General features: G+C 38.2%; 1 protein-coding gene across 4 annotated transcripts in view; it reads left to right on the top strand.

Moving 5' to 3' along the window:
• sgcd (sarcoglycan, delta (dystrophin-associated glycoprotein)) overlaps positions 1-17394 on the top strand; it is a 323685-nt gene that overhangs the window by 229621 nt on the left and 76670 nt on the right. For all 4 annotated transcript variants that reach the window (XM_088089010.1, XM_042498784.2, XM_088089011.1 and 1 more), the window contains 2 exons: positions 6186-6287; positions 15591-15678. In XM_088089010.1, coding sequence (XP_087945136.1) covers positions 6186-6287; positions 15591-15678 — 190 coding nt within the window. The remainder of the gene's footprint in view (positions 1-6185; positions 6288-15590; positions 15679-17394) is intronic.

Below are 17394 nucleotides of genomic sequence, written 5' to 3'. Positions count from 1 at the left end.
CACTGTAATGACAGTCATCTGAATCATGGCATAATCTGTTATTTGTGCTCCGACAGCAAGTTATTTTAAATGTTGTGAAGAAAGGAGGGAAGGTGAGGAGAGAGATTCAGAGAAAAAACATGTGGCAGGAGAGGGAAAGAGAAGTCGGGGAATATTTTGAGGGACGGGGGAAATGAGAGACAACAGACAAAGATGGAAAAAAGGAAAGAAACGGGGTAATAGGAATCTAAAACTGACAAACAGGATGATCAGCAATGGGACCAAACAAGGGTGAGGATTAGAAGGAGATGAAAGGCAGCAGGTGAGGAAAAGAAAAGGAGAAGAGGAGAGGTAAGGAGGCACACCTGAGTGTTCAGAGGCCTCTGTCCTGGTAAGAACGCTCCTGAATTATTCATGGCTGCTCGCCTCGCTGTGCCGGCTGCAGCGCACTGCTCACTGCAGAGAATGAAAAGAAAGAATTCCGGCTGAAAAAGTAGCTGCAGACAGTGCAGCTGTGCTCAGTGTTGTGAGTAAAGTCTAATTGCAGTCTTTCAGTGAGATGAAGATTATGATTTGACTGACAGATGCAGCTGGATTACATTAAACAAAATGTTTTCACCCTTTCTCATTGGATTACACTCTCAGTTTTATCCTCCCTACAACTTTGGCCACACTTCTCTAGATTTTTCTCTTCCTTTCAGTTAATTGATAAGAATCCACAGACCTTGGGGCACCTGGTGGCAGCGGGTGCCCCATGTATGGAGGCTAAGTCCTACCTGCAGCAGCTGCGGGTTCGATTCTAGCCTTGGCCCTTTGCTGCATGTCATCCTCTCTCTCTCCCCTTTCATGCTTCGCCTCCTATGCAATAAAGGCATAAAAAGCCCAAAAAGTAATTTAAAAAAAAAAAAAAAAGAATCCAAAAACCCTGAAGACAAATTACATAAAATTAGTTTTTGTTGTTGCTTGTATAGAACTTAAATGTATGTATTAGGAAAAATGAAAAATAAATAAATAAATAAATAAATAAAGAAATAAATAAATATATATATATATATAAATGAGAATAAACCAGTAGGGATGCTCTGATTTAATTTTTTTTGCCCAATATCCCAGTCAGAGTCATCTGATATTGAGTATCTGCTAATACCAAGTTCCAATCCGATACTTGTATTTAACTGTATATTATAGCTGCACAATGCACGCTTCAAGTACTTTAAAGTAATCAAAATCAATCCAGTGTATTTGCTTGACAGTTTAATGGCACTACAATGCAATACAATAAACAGTGTCTGCATCTAAATAGTACTTTAAGGGTTTTTAATTTTATTTTTTACAAAATAACAAAGTAAACAAATATGGCTCTTATCACAGTTCCACTTAGTGCAGCATATTTTATCAAATAACCAAGCAACAAACTAAAATAAAAAAACAGAAACATGCCCCCAATTCCACTTAGTGCAGTCCTTGTTTTTTCCCCCTTTTTTAACAAAATAACTAAGTAAACAAAAAATGTGTCTTCAGAAATGTCTCTCAAATCCATTTAGTGTAGCATTGTAATAAAAGTACAGAACACTATAAGAGAGTAATATAATCATGATTCCACTTCAAAGTAGCATTATAGCTAAACTTTAACACTGATTCACTGATCACTTAAAAGATGTGTTGATCAGGCACGGTAATCATGTCTCCATTCTGATCAGGTCATCCCTATAAATCTTCATCAGTCTTTTCCTCATGTTGTCGCTATCTCTGTCATGTTTGCATGCAAGAATAAATATCGTGCACTATATAGGGAATATGCTGTCAGAGGTTGTACACAGCCCCAGGCTCTCTGTGTGCCTCTCTCCATGGTGCTGAAACAGTCAAACAGTCTACCTATTAGGGTTTTTCCATGGCCCCAGGTTTGTCGGCTTTAGCTGTGCCTAACCAAGCCATGAAGACATCCCTTTCTATTACCGCCTCACAGCAGGGGATAGCCACGCCAAGCCGCACTGCTGCGGTCCTGCTTGTTTGCAGGGCCGACCGACTGACCTCTACCAACTCGCGATGGTCTCCTCCCCTTAGCTGTGTCCTCAACAGCTAAACCGGTATTCGTCTGTCCTCGAGACCAGAGAGAAAGCTCTGTTTTAAGAAGTATTCCACTCTCAGTACTTTTTTAGCTTCCACCTGAGTCTCTGTGGTTTGGAGTTTAGTTTCCCTCCAGTGTGTCTTTGTACTTTCATCCATGTAGGAGCTGGGTTAAGCTCGTACTGATACAAATTAAACTTTTCCTGCTGTTGCTACTTCTCATAAAAAGCATTCCACCGGCAAACCGGCAAGATCCTTTTATTTGGGAAACTTTTGAAAAATGCTATGTTTGTGTCAGTAGGTTAGCAGAGCTGTTCTTCACTAGAAACAGGTGTAATCAAACACACATTGTGCACTATTCAGATAGCCAATCAGTTTTGAGTATTGCAGGGAGGAATGGTACTGTGTATGTGTCTCTCTACATGCTGATAGCACAGTCAAACCCAGTTCGTTTCTGAGGCAGTCAAGCCAAGGCTGAATCCAAAATAACTCCCTTGCCTTTAAATCAACATTGTATAGCTCAAAGCATTTATGCTGTTACCAAATATGAGTATGCTTTAATGGTAAGACTTGATAGAGAAATCAGAAAATGCTTCTGGTACTCCCAGAGCTTTCAGTGCAGCCTTGTGTAGCTGCACCTTCACTTTACAGACATTTATTTAAATCCTTCAAAGCATTTGTATCCTCAACAGCCGATAGTTTCTGTCCCTGACAACTTGTCACAACAACTTCTTGTGGGTTCCCTTCTTTTTTCTCATCTAGCTACTGTGCATTCACAATTAGCTGTAGTTCTCCACTGGACAATGGCAGTCATCATGGCACTTACAAGGTTGCTCCTACAAGAGAAACAAAAAAAAGTGTCCCTGCATTATTATTCTATTATAATACTCATACAGTCAGTTCTTTATGAAATTTATGAAATTGACCTGATTCGGGGTTGTATTTCAATTTTCCACATGAGTTGAATTTCTGAAATCCAGTTCTTTGTAAGTACAACTTATCTCCACAGAGAAAAAAAAAGGTGTTTGAAATGGAGAGGACGAGATACAGACTGAAGTAACATTACTTTTCAGCTATTATGCATCTTCAGCGATTATCCAGACTTAAGATATGAAGTAGCCAGTGGGATGAATCACTCAGCGTATGCTGTGTATTTCAGTGAAGAGGAACCACATGAATCTGTGGATATTTCTAATAGAAATCAATATGCCTGTGAAGACCAGTGTTTAAGAATATTCTGGTGAGAACCTCCAAGTTGGGAAGATATATGTCTCCTTTCTTACAGTTGATTTTCGTCATCAAAGTGTCAGAAATTGAGTTTAAATAACGTCTGCAGGCCCTCTCTGACAGGCCTGCTGATTTCCACCTGGGGATAATTGACAATCGCAACACGTCCAGGACTAACCCCCCTGTTGCCACAACAGTGCCAGAATTTTAATATGTTTTACACAGAGGGGGTAAGGATTACATGAAGGAGGCTTGAAAACAGTCCTCAGTTACTTTGGGATTTCAAGGGGTCTTGATCTCCATTTGCTCGTCAGAGCCTGAGGGATCAAAAGACAGCGGGAAAACAAAAAAAGTCTTTTGCAGGAGAAGATCACATGGGCAGATAGACGGCTTTTTTCTCCCTCTTTCTTACTCTTCTATCACATTGACGTCTTATCTTTGAAACAATCCAGCTGGTGATCTCTTTTAATATATATATAATGACTGGATGGAAAGTGAAGCGTCAGTCTTGCTAGTCTTATTTGAATCAAAGTGGCCCCTGAGCCAATCTCCTCTTATCATTGCTGGTTAATATCTTTTGGTCCATTGCTATTTTGGTATAAAGACTGAGACAATGGACTTATCTCAAAAAAACTGCTGCAATAAATTTGACTGACTTAAAATGCCTGCACTCCATTTTATTGTTTTTATAAGATTTGGAGTGAAAGAGCAATAAAACAAACAATGTAGATAAAAGGCAAAGCCTTACATTTAGATACCTAGACTGTATTTGTGAGGCAAAGTGAATCATGTCTGTTTTGCTGCCGACTGGAGAATTTCATTCACTGACCGCCTTGAAAAATAGACTTTCCAGCCTTGAGGTTGCTCCCAAATTTGTTTATTTACCCGGTTTTATAAAATAATGTTCTATGCCTGCTGCCACTTGAGAGTGCTTCAGTAAATTTACCATTTACAACATGCATAAGCATTTGGTGTTTTGCTGGGTTTAAATGAGCTTGGCTTCCAGAGAGAGAAACTAAATTTATCCTTTGGGTGTCTGTCTGAAAAAGTAAACAAGGACAAAATATAGAAGTGTTAACTTTAAAGTGAAACATGCAGTTTTGACTGAGGCTTATCAGCTTTCTTGTTGAAGTTATAATTAAGTTATTCTGAGCCTAAAATGAAGCCAGTCAGTGAATCCAAGTCAGATGAATGAACTTATTCATAACTGGATGATACTGAATCCTTATGTACACATCACATCCTCGCTCTTCTCAATATTAATCTGCAATTGTACTAAATAGGAAATTTACAATATAATATTGTACCAAATTCACATAAACCTCCTCTTATGTAAATACTGTGCACTTGATTTCCCAAATAGGATGCCTCTGAGCTCTCAGGTTACACTGATGACTGTGGTTTGCCAAATGCATTGCAGTCTTCAGTCTTAAAGCAATACTTCATCCTCCAAATGGCCATTTGTAATAATCATAATAATATTCATATTCACATTTACATTCACATTCATAATCATAATCATAATCAGAATAACTTTGATATATACATAGCTCTTTCAGGGTACCCAAGGCCACTATACAGAGTAAGAAAACAAAAGTAAAAACACAAATAAACAAAATGAAAATAAAGAACAAACATGAACAAAAATCATAATAACAATGATTGGTGGAGATGAGTGAAATTGTGTATCAATCACTCACCCTATGTTATGTTGAATTTGTGAAGAAAACCAATGAAGGATGAATCCAAAAACTGAGAAGATCTGTGATGAACTTAAGTAAATGTGATCCATGTTTAATGACAGCAAAACTATAACAAAATATCAGTTTACAAACTCTCACACAACTCGTATAGTATGTACCAAGTCTCATTTATCCAGTTCAGTACTTACCGAAACAGCAGCCCTCTTTGACAGGAAGCTGAACTAAAAGTAAAATTTATCTATTCTGTCTTCAAGGCCAGACTCCATTGACAAAAATGGTAATTTCACCTCACTTAATACAACAATATAACCCTAACCCTAGAACAACATATTATCTTGCATTTGATAATAAAGACCAGTATGAGGCCAGCCCTGTTTATGTATTCAATATGCACACCACATTGGTCTATAGATCAGTTTGTACAACTAATGCTGAAGTCAAGCATCAACCACTATCTCTGCATTAAAAAAGATTAAACGAGATTAGAGCAGCTGATCAACTCGGGAGACAGTGTAATGAGTCTAATATGGTCTGTGTACAGTGTTGAGAGTTTGTCCCTAGTAATCTGAGAGTGTGTAACAAAATAACATCTACCCTCACAACATCAGGTGTGTGTGATATTGACTTTAATTTTTCCCCACACAGCAATCTTGCCATGTAGATAAATAACAGGTGTTATCAAAATGCAGGTGTCAGAAATAAAATGGCAGGTGTTGGACCCAGCCAGCGATGAATGTTCATGGCTCTGCACCATATTGGCAGGAAATCCATGAAGAGAAGTCTGTGAAGAGTCTTGGCTTGCTGACAAGTGCTGCACTGACTCATTATTGATGTTGATAACAGTGGCAAATATAGATCAAAAATTGAGAAAACATCATTAAAACTTGGCATAAATTCAATCTTTGTAATAACTCTGTCACATTTAGAGTGTATTCAATACGCATCCAGTGACTGCTTTCACTTTAAAACTGATTGGTGGTTGGATATGTCAGATTGTCAGGTGTTGCCATGTTTTGGCACAATGCCTGAAGAAATAAGGTGAGTTGTTGCAATGGCTGCATTGACAATTTGATTCTCAGACACATCAATGATTTGTATTTATTTTTTTGCAGATGGATATGTGTTGAATTCATGACCAGCCGATATATACTTGCTCTAAAATCATAAGACTCTATAAACTAATTGTGACTGTGTCTTTGTTCCTCACAGGATGGCATGGGCAACCTGAGAATAACAGAGAAGGGCCTGAAACTGGAAGGGGACTCTGAGTTCCTCCAACCCCTCTATGCCAAAGAAATCCAATCCAAACCAGTAAGTCACTCACAGAAAGACACACTAATACCCTACTGTTTTCATTTTAGACAGACTCGCATTAGATTTGAATACAAAGGTAGAACATGCATAGCATAAATCATTGAGATGCTGGATTTCTCTTTGTTTTTCTTTTTTAATTTAACCAGTAGTTCTTGTTGGATGTTCATTCTATAAGGATAGCCACACCCAGTGAGTTTTATAGAGCTAGCAAAATTAGCCTAACCCTTTGAAACATGAGCAAATTGGCCTGTTTTTTTCAAGAACATAAGAAGATAGCAATGAGCAACTTTGCAAAACATAAAGAAGAGAAAAAGAATCAATTAGTAAAAGTTACAAGAAAAATTCATAAAAATAAGCAAAACAGAACAGTAAAAGAATAAAAACAAACAAGGAAATAAAAAATGCCAAAATAATATCTCAATATATTTCTGTAATGCATTTTAAATATAAAATTATGATAACTATACAGTATATGCAACTCTATTTACATCTTCCTTCTTTTTTTTTTTAGGTCAAACTTCTTATAACTTTAAAAAAGTTCTTGTAATTTTGTAACAAGATGCACATTGGTTTTTTTTCATGTTTAAATCAAAACAATATGCTATGGTTTCAATGCTTGTATATGGCATCTTGAATCCTGCACCAAAAAACTGATATCAGCCAGGGTTTCAAAGGGTCTTACCTCAATGTACCACTTGGCATCAACAATAAACTGGTAAGAGTTTGGTGAACTTATGTCAAAGGCCAAAGTCCAGTCTGACCTTGTCTTTACCATCCTTATGAACACAATATCTCAAGAACACCTTGAGGAAATATCTTCAAATTTGGCACAAATGTCCAATTGGTGGTCAAAGGTCAAGGTTTTTGGCCATAACTTAAGAAATGCATACGCTAATTACAACAACATTTCACACAAATGTATAATGGGATATAAGGATCAAGTGATAACATTTTATATCTAAAAGGTGAAAGGTCAACTTCACTGTGACATCATAATATTATGCCAAAAAATTCTGGTCATTGAACAATGTGCGGGGGGAGGATACGTTTGAACCATCCATGTTTTCACAGACATGGGTTTAAACTATAAGTGCAACTTGATTGGTGCGCAGAGGCTTATAACTGCAAGGTAGTCACTCTTTTTTTTCTTACACACTAATTAGCCACAGCACCAAAACACAGACTGAGAGTGTAACACTGGGAGAGTAATGCGCCGCTGGAGGTGAGAGGGTGCAACAGTGTGAAGAGATGAGTGGCTAATGACTGTGAGTGTGACGGTGTGAATTTTAGTCCCAAAGCCTACACCATTACACAGTGGATAAAGCATGTGAGACAATCCTGTTGGGACTCGTACTGGAAGTGTCAAACTACAACTGCTTCCATCCCACCTGCGTTTACAACTTGTATTGATTCCATTAAGTGTCTAAATGTTGCTCTAGCAGAGCTTGGATTATGTTCGCAAAGGCGTAGATACAGATTGTGTGGAGGGGAACTACACAGCATGCTCCCACAAAAGCATTGATCCATTTCCTGCTACACATTTGGGTCAGGTTATAGTGTCAGCAGACTAAGCCGAGTAGCCCAAATGTGTTTTTTTATATCCATTCCTCATAGTGGATCCTGAATCATCCCAGGTCAGATAGGATGTGTAGTCTGTCTAGTGTGCTGTGGATCTGCCCTTGTGTCTCCTTTCAGAAAACATCCACAGGGAGGCAATTGTTTCAAGCTAAGGGGGCAGCAGTTGTAGTTCAAGTTTGTTCCTGATGTCCAAGTGGCCCAAAGGCCAAGCAGAGGCTTTGAAAAGTCATTTAAGCTTCTTATGCCTGCAATCTGTTCTTGCAGTCATCGCCCAAAGCTTTGGCTGGAATGTACAGTGACTAGTGAATCAGGAGCAAAGGCAGGGTTTTTTGGAATTAACCTTGGGTTTGTAACTGTAGAGGCAGTGTTTCCCATAAAATGAAAATATATGTACTTGTAGCAGAAGCCGACAACAGGATGATATTTTTTTTTTCTTTTAAACTTTTAATGCATCTGTGTTCCCTTTCTAAATTTGGAAGTTTTTGCAGGTATGTGACATAGAATGTCTATAAAGATGTACAACATGACAACTTTCCCAAGGGATGGCCCATGCCACTCGCTAGACACGCCCCTGCCCGCTGTGACTCAAGCAGGTTTTTGTTTACTTCAGTAATCAGTATGTTACTGAGATTTTTTTTTCTATAAATTATTCTTGGTATTAATTTTGGTTTTGTGAAACAGTAGATTTCAGCAAGGACTCAAAGCCTTCAAGACATGTCATGTCATAACAGGACAAAACAAATCATGTCATGCCACACCACATAGCATCATGTCAGGAATCCCATGTTATGACAAGAAAATCTGAAATCTGATTTAAAATCAGTCCATGCCATGGCAAGAAATGCCATAGTGTGACAAAAACATATTGTGTCATGCCATAACAAGACATTGCATACTCACTTCATTTCATATCATGTCACCTCATTAAAAAAAGAAAAACAAGAATGTTTTGTGCCACTTTATGTCATGATGAGAGAAGATGTGTCATAACAAGATTTCTAATGTAATTTCATTGCTTGTCGTAACAAGACAAGAAAATAAGACAAGACTAGAAGATGAGACATGACATCATGACAAGCACCATATGGCTCCATCAGTGCTCCTTGGTGGGGATAGAAGCGGATGCTCTCCAGTGTGCTGCGCAGAGCCATAGCATCCGCTTTCTTACAGGAAGTCTTTAGTGTTGACCGAACTGAATGCAAAATGCGTCTTAGGTCCCCTGTTTGCAAAATTAAGATTCTGGTGTGCTTCCTGCTGTCCATATTACAACTGCAGGAGGGGTATCCAAGATGTCACAGAAATGGAGAGATGGGCACGATACAGTGATATGCACTCTCTCCCTCTGTCTATACTCTGGCAGTGATAATAGCTGTGTGCAGGTACTGGACGGATGGCTTGATAATGCAAGAGAGCAGCGCGCTTTATCTCTGCTGTCTAGGACCTTACGCAAGCTGAGCGAGGATGAGCGATGGAGATAGGAGAGCAGAGAGGAACATGAGAGAGTAAGGGAGCAAAAGCGAGCAGAGCGAGGACGAAGATGAGGAATGAGAGAGAAGAAGAGGAAGAAGAAGTAGAGACAGAAAGGGGGAGACAGATGGAGGAAGACTGAATTAGAATGAGAGAGTTGGGAAGCCAGCAAGCATATTCTGACAGGCTGTGATGCCCAGGAAGGAAGCAGCCAAGTTCAACAACAAATCATACAAGCACAACATGTTTGCGGTGTAATATCAGGGCATGGCAAATGTTCATATTGAAATGAAGTCCAGATTTGGCTGATTTCTGGTGCATTCATTTGGCACTGTGTTAAACAGGTTTTGTTGGTGCAGGCCAACGTATGAACATCAGTCAGCAACATGTTCACACATATAAATACAGGCTCATATAGCTAGGATATGAAGCACATGGAGGAGGGCTGGAGGCTGATACCAGACCAGTAGTGACAGTAAAGGATTCCTTTTACATTGTAAAATATAAATATTTGCCTGAAAATACAAGAAAATGAGGCTGAGAAATAAGCCTGGTGTGAGATGTAGAATAGAGACAAATACAAAAGGAAAGGGCAAATAGGAGGTATGAGGGGAGGCAAGGTACGATAACAAGAGCTGAGAGAGGAATAAACAGAGGAGAGGACAGACAGAGGGGTAGGTGGCTGCTACTATAGCTTTTGCAGAGAAGGTGAGAAGAATGTTAATTTCAAAGAGGAGGCGATGGCAAAAAAAAAAAAAAAAGTCAGTCCAGGAGAGAATAGAAAGACAGATTCAAAACTCAAACCAATGAAGACCCCTGCTGTGTGTTGCAGTTGTAGTCTGGTCTCAACAGCCCAGTGCCTCTTGCGCTATCTCTCTCCCATTCAGTCTCCTCGCCATGTATCTTCTCTTTGTTTTTTAGAGCATCTATCTCTTTCTCAGTTTGGCTTTGTTCAGTTTAAGTGAATTGGGTATTGTTACCAAAGGCCTGTGCTGGGTAGCAGGCTTTGAGGTTAGTGAGATATTGCAGGTTTAACCCTGATTTTTCAGGGTTACAACCATAGACTGTAAATTAAGATGGACAATGCTTACACTTATCCCTGCTATGCTACAGTGAGGTTAAAATATCCGAGATACGAGCATTGCCATCTTGCAGTAGCGATTTCTGTGGTGGAGAGTTCCCACCCAAACACACGTCCGACCAATCGCAGGCAGCTGCATTGAATGCGAGTGTGCAGATTGGCTTTCATGGCTGCCAATCATGGCGGAAAAGCCCCCTTTTTTTTATAATTTAATAACTCAATAAAACCAAACTGATCATGAAAAAACACTTGAACAAACAGTGATGTGAACTACCACCAGTGACAGAAACCATCTTTGGGAAACATTTATTTGGTGTGTACTTTGACTTTTTAGGTCAGCCGATGACCATTAACTAACTTGAAGGGGTGGGTCTTAGGACCTGTACTGCAGTCAGACACCAGGGGGCGATCAAGATTGAATAACCTCATTTTGGTGGAGCTGTCAGTTCGTCTACCTTTACAACTATTGTTCACAATTACAGGGGTACATCACCATCACTCATGCTGTATACCTAACCTGCTCCAGAACTGGTTAAGTTTGAAGTAACAGAAGATCCTATGGAGCTCTGTGCTCCGATCGACTGGCTTTCTCTCATTATTTTCTATATGAGAGATATAGATTCTTGTCAAAAGGAATGAACTTCTTGGTCCATTTCATTGCAAAATCCTTATATATATATATATATATATATATATATATATATATATATATATATATATATATATATATATATATATATATATATATATATATATATATATATATATATGTATGTATGATATATAATCTGCAAAAAATGCTCTATTTTACTAAATACCGAATGAGCTTATTTTCCAAATAAGTCATCAGTTAATAGATCAGCTAACCATCCACCACCCATCACAGCCTGCTGCAGTACCTGTGTGCTCCTCAACAAAGGGAGTTTTGGTGCTAAGCTACAGATTTCTTTGATGAGACCAGGGTGAATTTCTGAAGGGGCCTGTGTATTGCACCCCAAAATTGGTCCTTTAGCTCAACTTACTGTGGTGTAATTCAACCAGTGAGTTTTTTCATAGCCTTTGGAGCAGCTCTGCCTTCAAGAAATATTTCTATAACCAACTCCAATCCACATCTTTCTCCAAGTCTCTCATCTCACTTTTCTCTCTTTTTTTTTCTCTCTCTGATTCCTCTCTGTGTGAGAGGTGTCCTGCTGGGAGTAATATGGTCTGTTGCATTAGTAACGAAGAGAAGAGGGAGAATGAGTGGATCAGAGGCACCACACGACAACAAACTAAACACATGTACTGTACACAAACAGCCCCAAAAGACTCCTGCAGTAGCCTCTCTGAGGCATTTCATGAGACTGTAGCAGAGAAAAAAACTGTGCAGAGAGATGGAACGATAAGCTGGTTGCCATTACACACTGTAGTCTCCTCTGTGTGTGGGGTTTTCAAGCTCAAACTGGGTGCAGTGAAGAAAACCACATTATATACATCATCGTCCCGTAGAATATAGACTGCCCTGTGTCTCTCATCAGGCGGGTATGAATTATAAAACAGATTGGGTGCCATCAAATTCAGACCATGGTTTTATTAAATTTTTGGAATACCAATGGGTATGTTTTAATATGAGTTGAGTTAGAGAATGAATGAAAAAATGGGGTGAAGTCAGGTAATTTGGGACACTTTTTGGTATATTACCAAGAAACCACCTAAAATTCTGAAGAAGAACCTGCTCTGTGTGTCTGCTGTATTTCTATAAAGAAAATATGTTGCCAAGTGAAATACTTACAATATTTGGACCTTCCAACACATCAAGTTTTTTTAAATAGATAAATCAATTAAGTTCAGTCAAAATGCATTGAATCATTAATGTAGACTCACTCTAACCTTTTTGCTACACTTTCCGTGTTCTTTTGCTGCCTTTTTCTTGGTGTCATTGTGTCTACAATGGACATGCATGTGTTATTGCTAAATCTGGACTGTGGTTGAAATGGGTTCACTGCAGCATATCCAATGTGTCTTAAGTGACTAATATACCAAGAATGTCTTTGACATGACAAGATGGCTCACAATAGCATAACTCAAGCCAAGCCAAGAAGCACATTGGTTTTAAAATGTTGCATCTTATCTTATTTTTTGTCCCATTTTACCTAAATGCATTAGTTAATCTTATTACCAAAAAGAACAGATCAAAATGCCACATAATTTGCCTTTCAGGTTCTGGAATCAGGTTTTTTTTGTTTGTTTGTTTTTTTTTTACTCTTTTGACCATTCTGTTTATCTTAAACCAATATCTAATGATTGTTTCATGTAAAGCACATTTGTGTAAATAATGCAATAACATGTTTGGTGTCTGGCTGCTAATATTTAAAAAGACCAAGATGAAAAACCTTATTTGTCCCATTTTACTTGAAATGACCCAACCTCACTCCTGAATAAATGGATGAATGAATGAATAGATGAGTAGATTTACTGATACAAGTAATTGTGAAATCACCCATTTCCTCTTCCTGTAGACTGCATTGCTCACTGGTGAGACATGTTTTTCATGTCCTCCATCTTTTGTCTGTCACTGATGTCAGCAGAGCCACAGGTAATGAGAGCTAACGAGTGAGCACTGACTCACTGACAAAGCCCCATTCTCAAACCCAGTTGCAAAGCTTGTTATTTTTCTATTTTCGTAGTAGTGCAACAATGCAATGGTTTACTTAGTGTTTTTTTTTCTTTTAAGAATACCTCAAAACAAAAATGCCATACCTCAAAACGGACATCACGCAGTCTGTCACAGAATGCAACCAAGAATTCAACAGACCTATTTCATACTGTGAGATATACATTGTGTATATATATATATATATATATATATATATATATATATATATTTGTTTTTGTTTTTTAATTTATTTTTATTTAATTTTTTTAATTTGGCAGAAACGTCCACTTGGATGAATGAGCTGTGACTTTGCATCTGTCTCATGCTTGTGAATGCGATATCTCAAGAAAGCTTAGAGGGAATTTCCTCAAATGTGGTGCAATGTGGACTCAGCAATGAACTGATTAGAATTTGGTGGTTGAAGGTCAAAGGTCAAGGTCACTGTGACTCAAAACATTTCTTAGAAATCAAATTTTAAGAATCCATACATTGTTATGACAGCATTTCATTCAAATGTCTTATAGGATTAAAATGATGAAGTGATGCCACTTATACCAAGGTCATAGGTCAACTTCACTGTGACATAATGTTCTGCAAAAACACTTTTCTGGACATTACTTTGATGTCATATCAGGAGCAGAAGGGGTGACATTTGGTCAGATACTGAACTGATGACTAATCTTTGAAACTCACTTTGAAACTGTGCTGATTGTGTAGATCTTTTGTGCTGCCGGGGGGAAGATGTGTATGAAGCGTCACAACCATGGATATAAACTGTAGCTGCAAATTGACTGGTTTGCTGAGGCACTTAAAAGTGAGGCATTAATTGTAGTTTTAGTGATGTTTTCAGAGCTTTGTTGTGTGAAAGAGCCTCGGTCTATTTGAGCAAATGGTCAGTTCTTCAGTTTTGTTCTGTTTTGTGTTGTGTATTTTGGCACATTTTCAATCCCAGTACAGTTGCACTCCTTTTTGAACTCTGCCCCTAAAGTACAGCTTTTCATGAAACTGCCTCAGTGTAGTTTTAAGGAAGTTTTAGTTGGATCCCGATTGGGCTGCTTTTAGCAAATCTGCTCGAGAGCTCTTATCTGGACTCCGTTTGAGCACTGATGTGAGGCAAAGTTTACTCGAAGTAAATGGGAAAAACCAAAAAGCTCTCTCTTGCAGCAATATTTCACAACAATTAGATTAGACTCTGGAAATTATCTATAATGGTGGAAACTATGTGAGCCGGTAGAGCATAAAAGCTGCATTGGGATTGTTTCTCCCTTGGTAAATTATTGTGACAATGGCAAGCACATTAGAAATAAACAAAAATAAGAATAACTTTGCTGCCAAGGCACTCAGGTGATACCATCATTTTTAAAAGTCAAATCAGTGCACACATTCCTGAGCCTTGAAAGACGAAGTGGACTTGTCAAACCTGACCTGCTCAAACGACTCCACAGTTAATGATAATGTAATTATTAGCAATGCAGCACCTTCTGTGTATTAACGTTTTTTCAAACTTCCTGTTGGTTTCACATTCAGGTCACACCACATTGTTATTGTAATAGTTTCTTGCTTGCATATTATACATTTGGTGTATTTACTGTGAGAACTTCAATAAGTTTGGCAAGAGCCATAATGTTATCAGTATTATACACACAAGACATATCCCCTCCTCGGCTGCGAGCACAGCACAATGGTCAGGCCGTTATCTCTAATTAAGAAGTTGACTGAGGCATGAAGATTAGTCGGGCACAGAAAGAGCAGAGTGTCCGACGTGATCAGCATAAGCGATTGGTGCAGGGCACTCTGGGAAATGGAAGTTATCAAACGGAGCAGGAGGCTGAAGTGTCTGCGCTCGGACAGTTATTGCGTGTGTGTGTTCAGCGTGAAGTTGTACATTTGTATGCATGTATATGTGCTGTTGTGCTTTTTTAGAGTTACAGCTGGCTCAGTCTGTATAAGCCCAACCCTCAAGTCAGCTCAGGTGTGTGCCAATCGGGTGAGTCGTCTAACGCTGTTGACAGGAAACACTGGATGAATGTTGCATTCACGTTCTCCTCAGACGGTGCTCTTTACTGAGTCGGGATGTTGTTCTTCTGACTTTGGTGTTTTTGTGAGCTTTAAGTTATGATGGAAACAACAGGACGCAAAATGTCAATATAAAATAACACAAAAAAAGACCTTAAACAACATAAGCAATACAAGCAATAAAATAAACAAATAAAAGGAAATTTAAAAAAAAAACATAAAGTTAATAAATAAATACATAAATGGGCAAAAAATGAAGTAATTTAATGTTTTTTATGCTTTTTTTGTGAAAACCAGGCTGAGTTTATACTTTGAGAGTGAGGACACTCTGAAACATAAAACACTGCTTTTTTCCTTCGACAAAAGCATCTTAAGCTTGAACAAATAATTTCTAGGATGTTTTTATTTTTTTCTTTTATTCTCATCAGGACTCATACTTGTTCTTAAAAAGAAAAAAGAAAACAATCATTTAATGACCATTGCACCACAAAGTGAATGAATAAACGTATCTTTGTCTCCTCAGGGCCGCCCACTATTCCTACAGTCGTCCAGAAACGTGTCGGTCAATATTGTCAACAGCAACAACCAGCTGCTCACACAACTTGTAACAGGTAAGACGCAGCAGGCTTTCATGTATTTCATTCATCTTTTTCTTTTGATATGATACTTTTTGATTATCATTTCTCAAAAACATCAAACGTGACAACACTGACGACATCAACTGTAACAGATGAATGTCATGTAGAAGTTTTATATATTCCACTGGTCTGTGAAAAGGGTTTCTTCTAAAGCTTTCCTTGGGCAAATTGCACATTCTTTTCTGTTTTTTTATTTGCTTCATTGCCATTTGTAACTTTCTTTAAAGTATGGTAAGGCTTTGCAGAGTTATAGGGATCATTTATCATGACACTCCCTTTCCAGATTGTTTAATTTTGAAGGTAAAGCTATCCAGAATTTTCCATCAACAAAAAGATCAAAGAAACTGAAGGGACAATGAAATCTGAAAATTGATAGCAGATATGTTATTTCTCAGAATTTTAATAATTGGCCAATTTTACTGCTGTCTTGGAACCCTATGGGGAAGTCCACACTCTCAAGTCAGGAAGCATAGCCCTTACTGTCAGAAGTCACTGCCTCATTTTTTAGTATTAAACATTAGCACATCGTAAATTCTTCCTTCGTTCCCCTTAACCATGCCAGCAGAGTCCTCAGTTGCACCACCATAACTCTGTGATCGCACTTTCGTCTTTGCATTCCCCCAGTCTCCGCCTGTCACACTCTAATAGAGTTGGCAGTCTTCTGTGAATGAAAATCACTTTGTGTAAACATGCACAGGAAGTGTCTCTCACGTTAAAAAGTGCGCTGACATTTGCCTTCTGGGTCTGAGGAGGAAGACGAAATCTGCTCGGATGTTTCTCTTGGATGACTAAGCGGCGTTCGTGTATGGGGAGGAACTTCACATCCCAGATGGAGAGTGACAGAATCAATTGCGTGTATGTCAATCAGTCACCCCCAGCGCCGAGTATTTTCTGCGGCCGCGTGAGACAAAGCAATTCGAGTTGGAGGGAGTTGTCTACATTTTCCATTTCTTGTTTGTCAGGATACTGGCCTCAGTTTTGGCTGCTTGGATCTGAGTATTTTCTTCAGTTTCCTGCAGAACTTCAGTAAAATGTCATGGTGGCAATTTCTTTCAAAAATAGGTCACAACTAGATGAATGAGTTTCTAAACATTTCACCACAAATTGCTCCAAATTGTTGCTTTTTTTCTTTTTATCTCAGTAGGTTGTAACAGTTTATTCAGGTGACACTTCCCAGTAAAATATTAGGGTCATCTTTGGCTGTGATCACACTTAAACCAGAACACATGATTGCTTAATATTCAGCATTTTCATGAATGGCACCAAAAAAAAAAGTTGACAAGTTGATTTTACTTAAATAAATGTAGGAAACCAATCTGCCTTGATCTACTTATGTTTACTTAAAATTTAGTTATACGTTAATACTTAATTTTAGTTGTTGCAACTTAAAAAATGACAAATGAAATGACCTTGTTCTTTCAGTTAAACAAGTTTACTGTGCTCTATGTCAGTACTCTGCTTTTTGCAAACTAGTCAGTCATATTTGTATTTTCTTAAACATGTTGAAAAGAACAGATCTTCTAAATTCATTATTTGCAAAATCCTTTTAGTTATGATTTGCAACAACTTCACAAAAATAAGTAAATACAGCAAAATTTTGGATACACTTCACATTTTGATATAAAGTAAACATAAAATAAGATTGATAGTATTATTTACTTTCTTGTATGTTGGGGTTTGGTTTCTCAA

This window comes from Plectropomus leopardus, chromosome 15 (assembly GCF_026936395.1).
Source record: "Plectropomus leopardus strain MGB_pleo_1.0 chromosome 15, ASM2693639v1, whole genome shotgun sequence".
NCBI classification, from domain to species: Eukaryota; Metazoa; Chordata; class Actinopteri; order Perciformes; family Serranidae; genus Plectropomus; species Plectropomus leopardus.
Note: the sequence above shows the minus strand (reverse complement) of the source record. Positions and strands in the feature narration are given on the sequence as shown.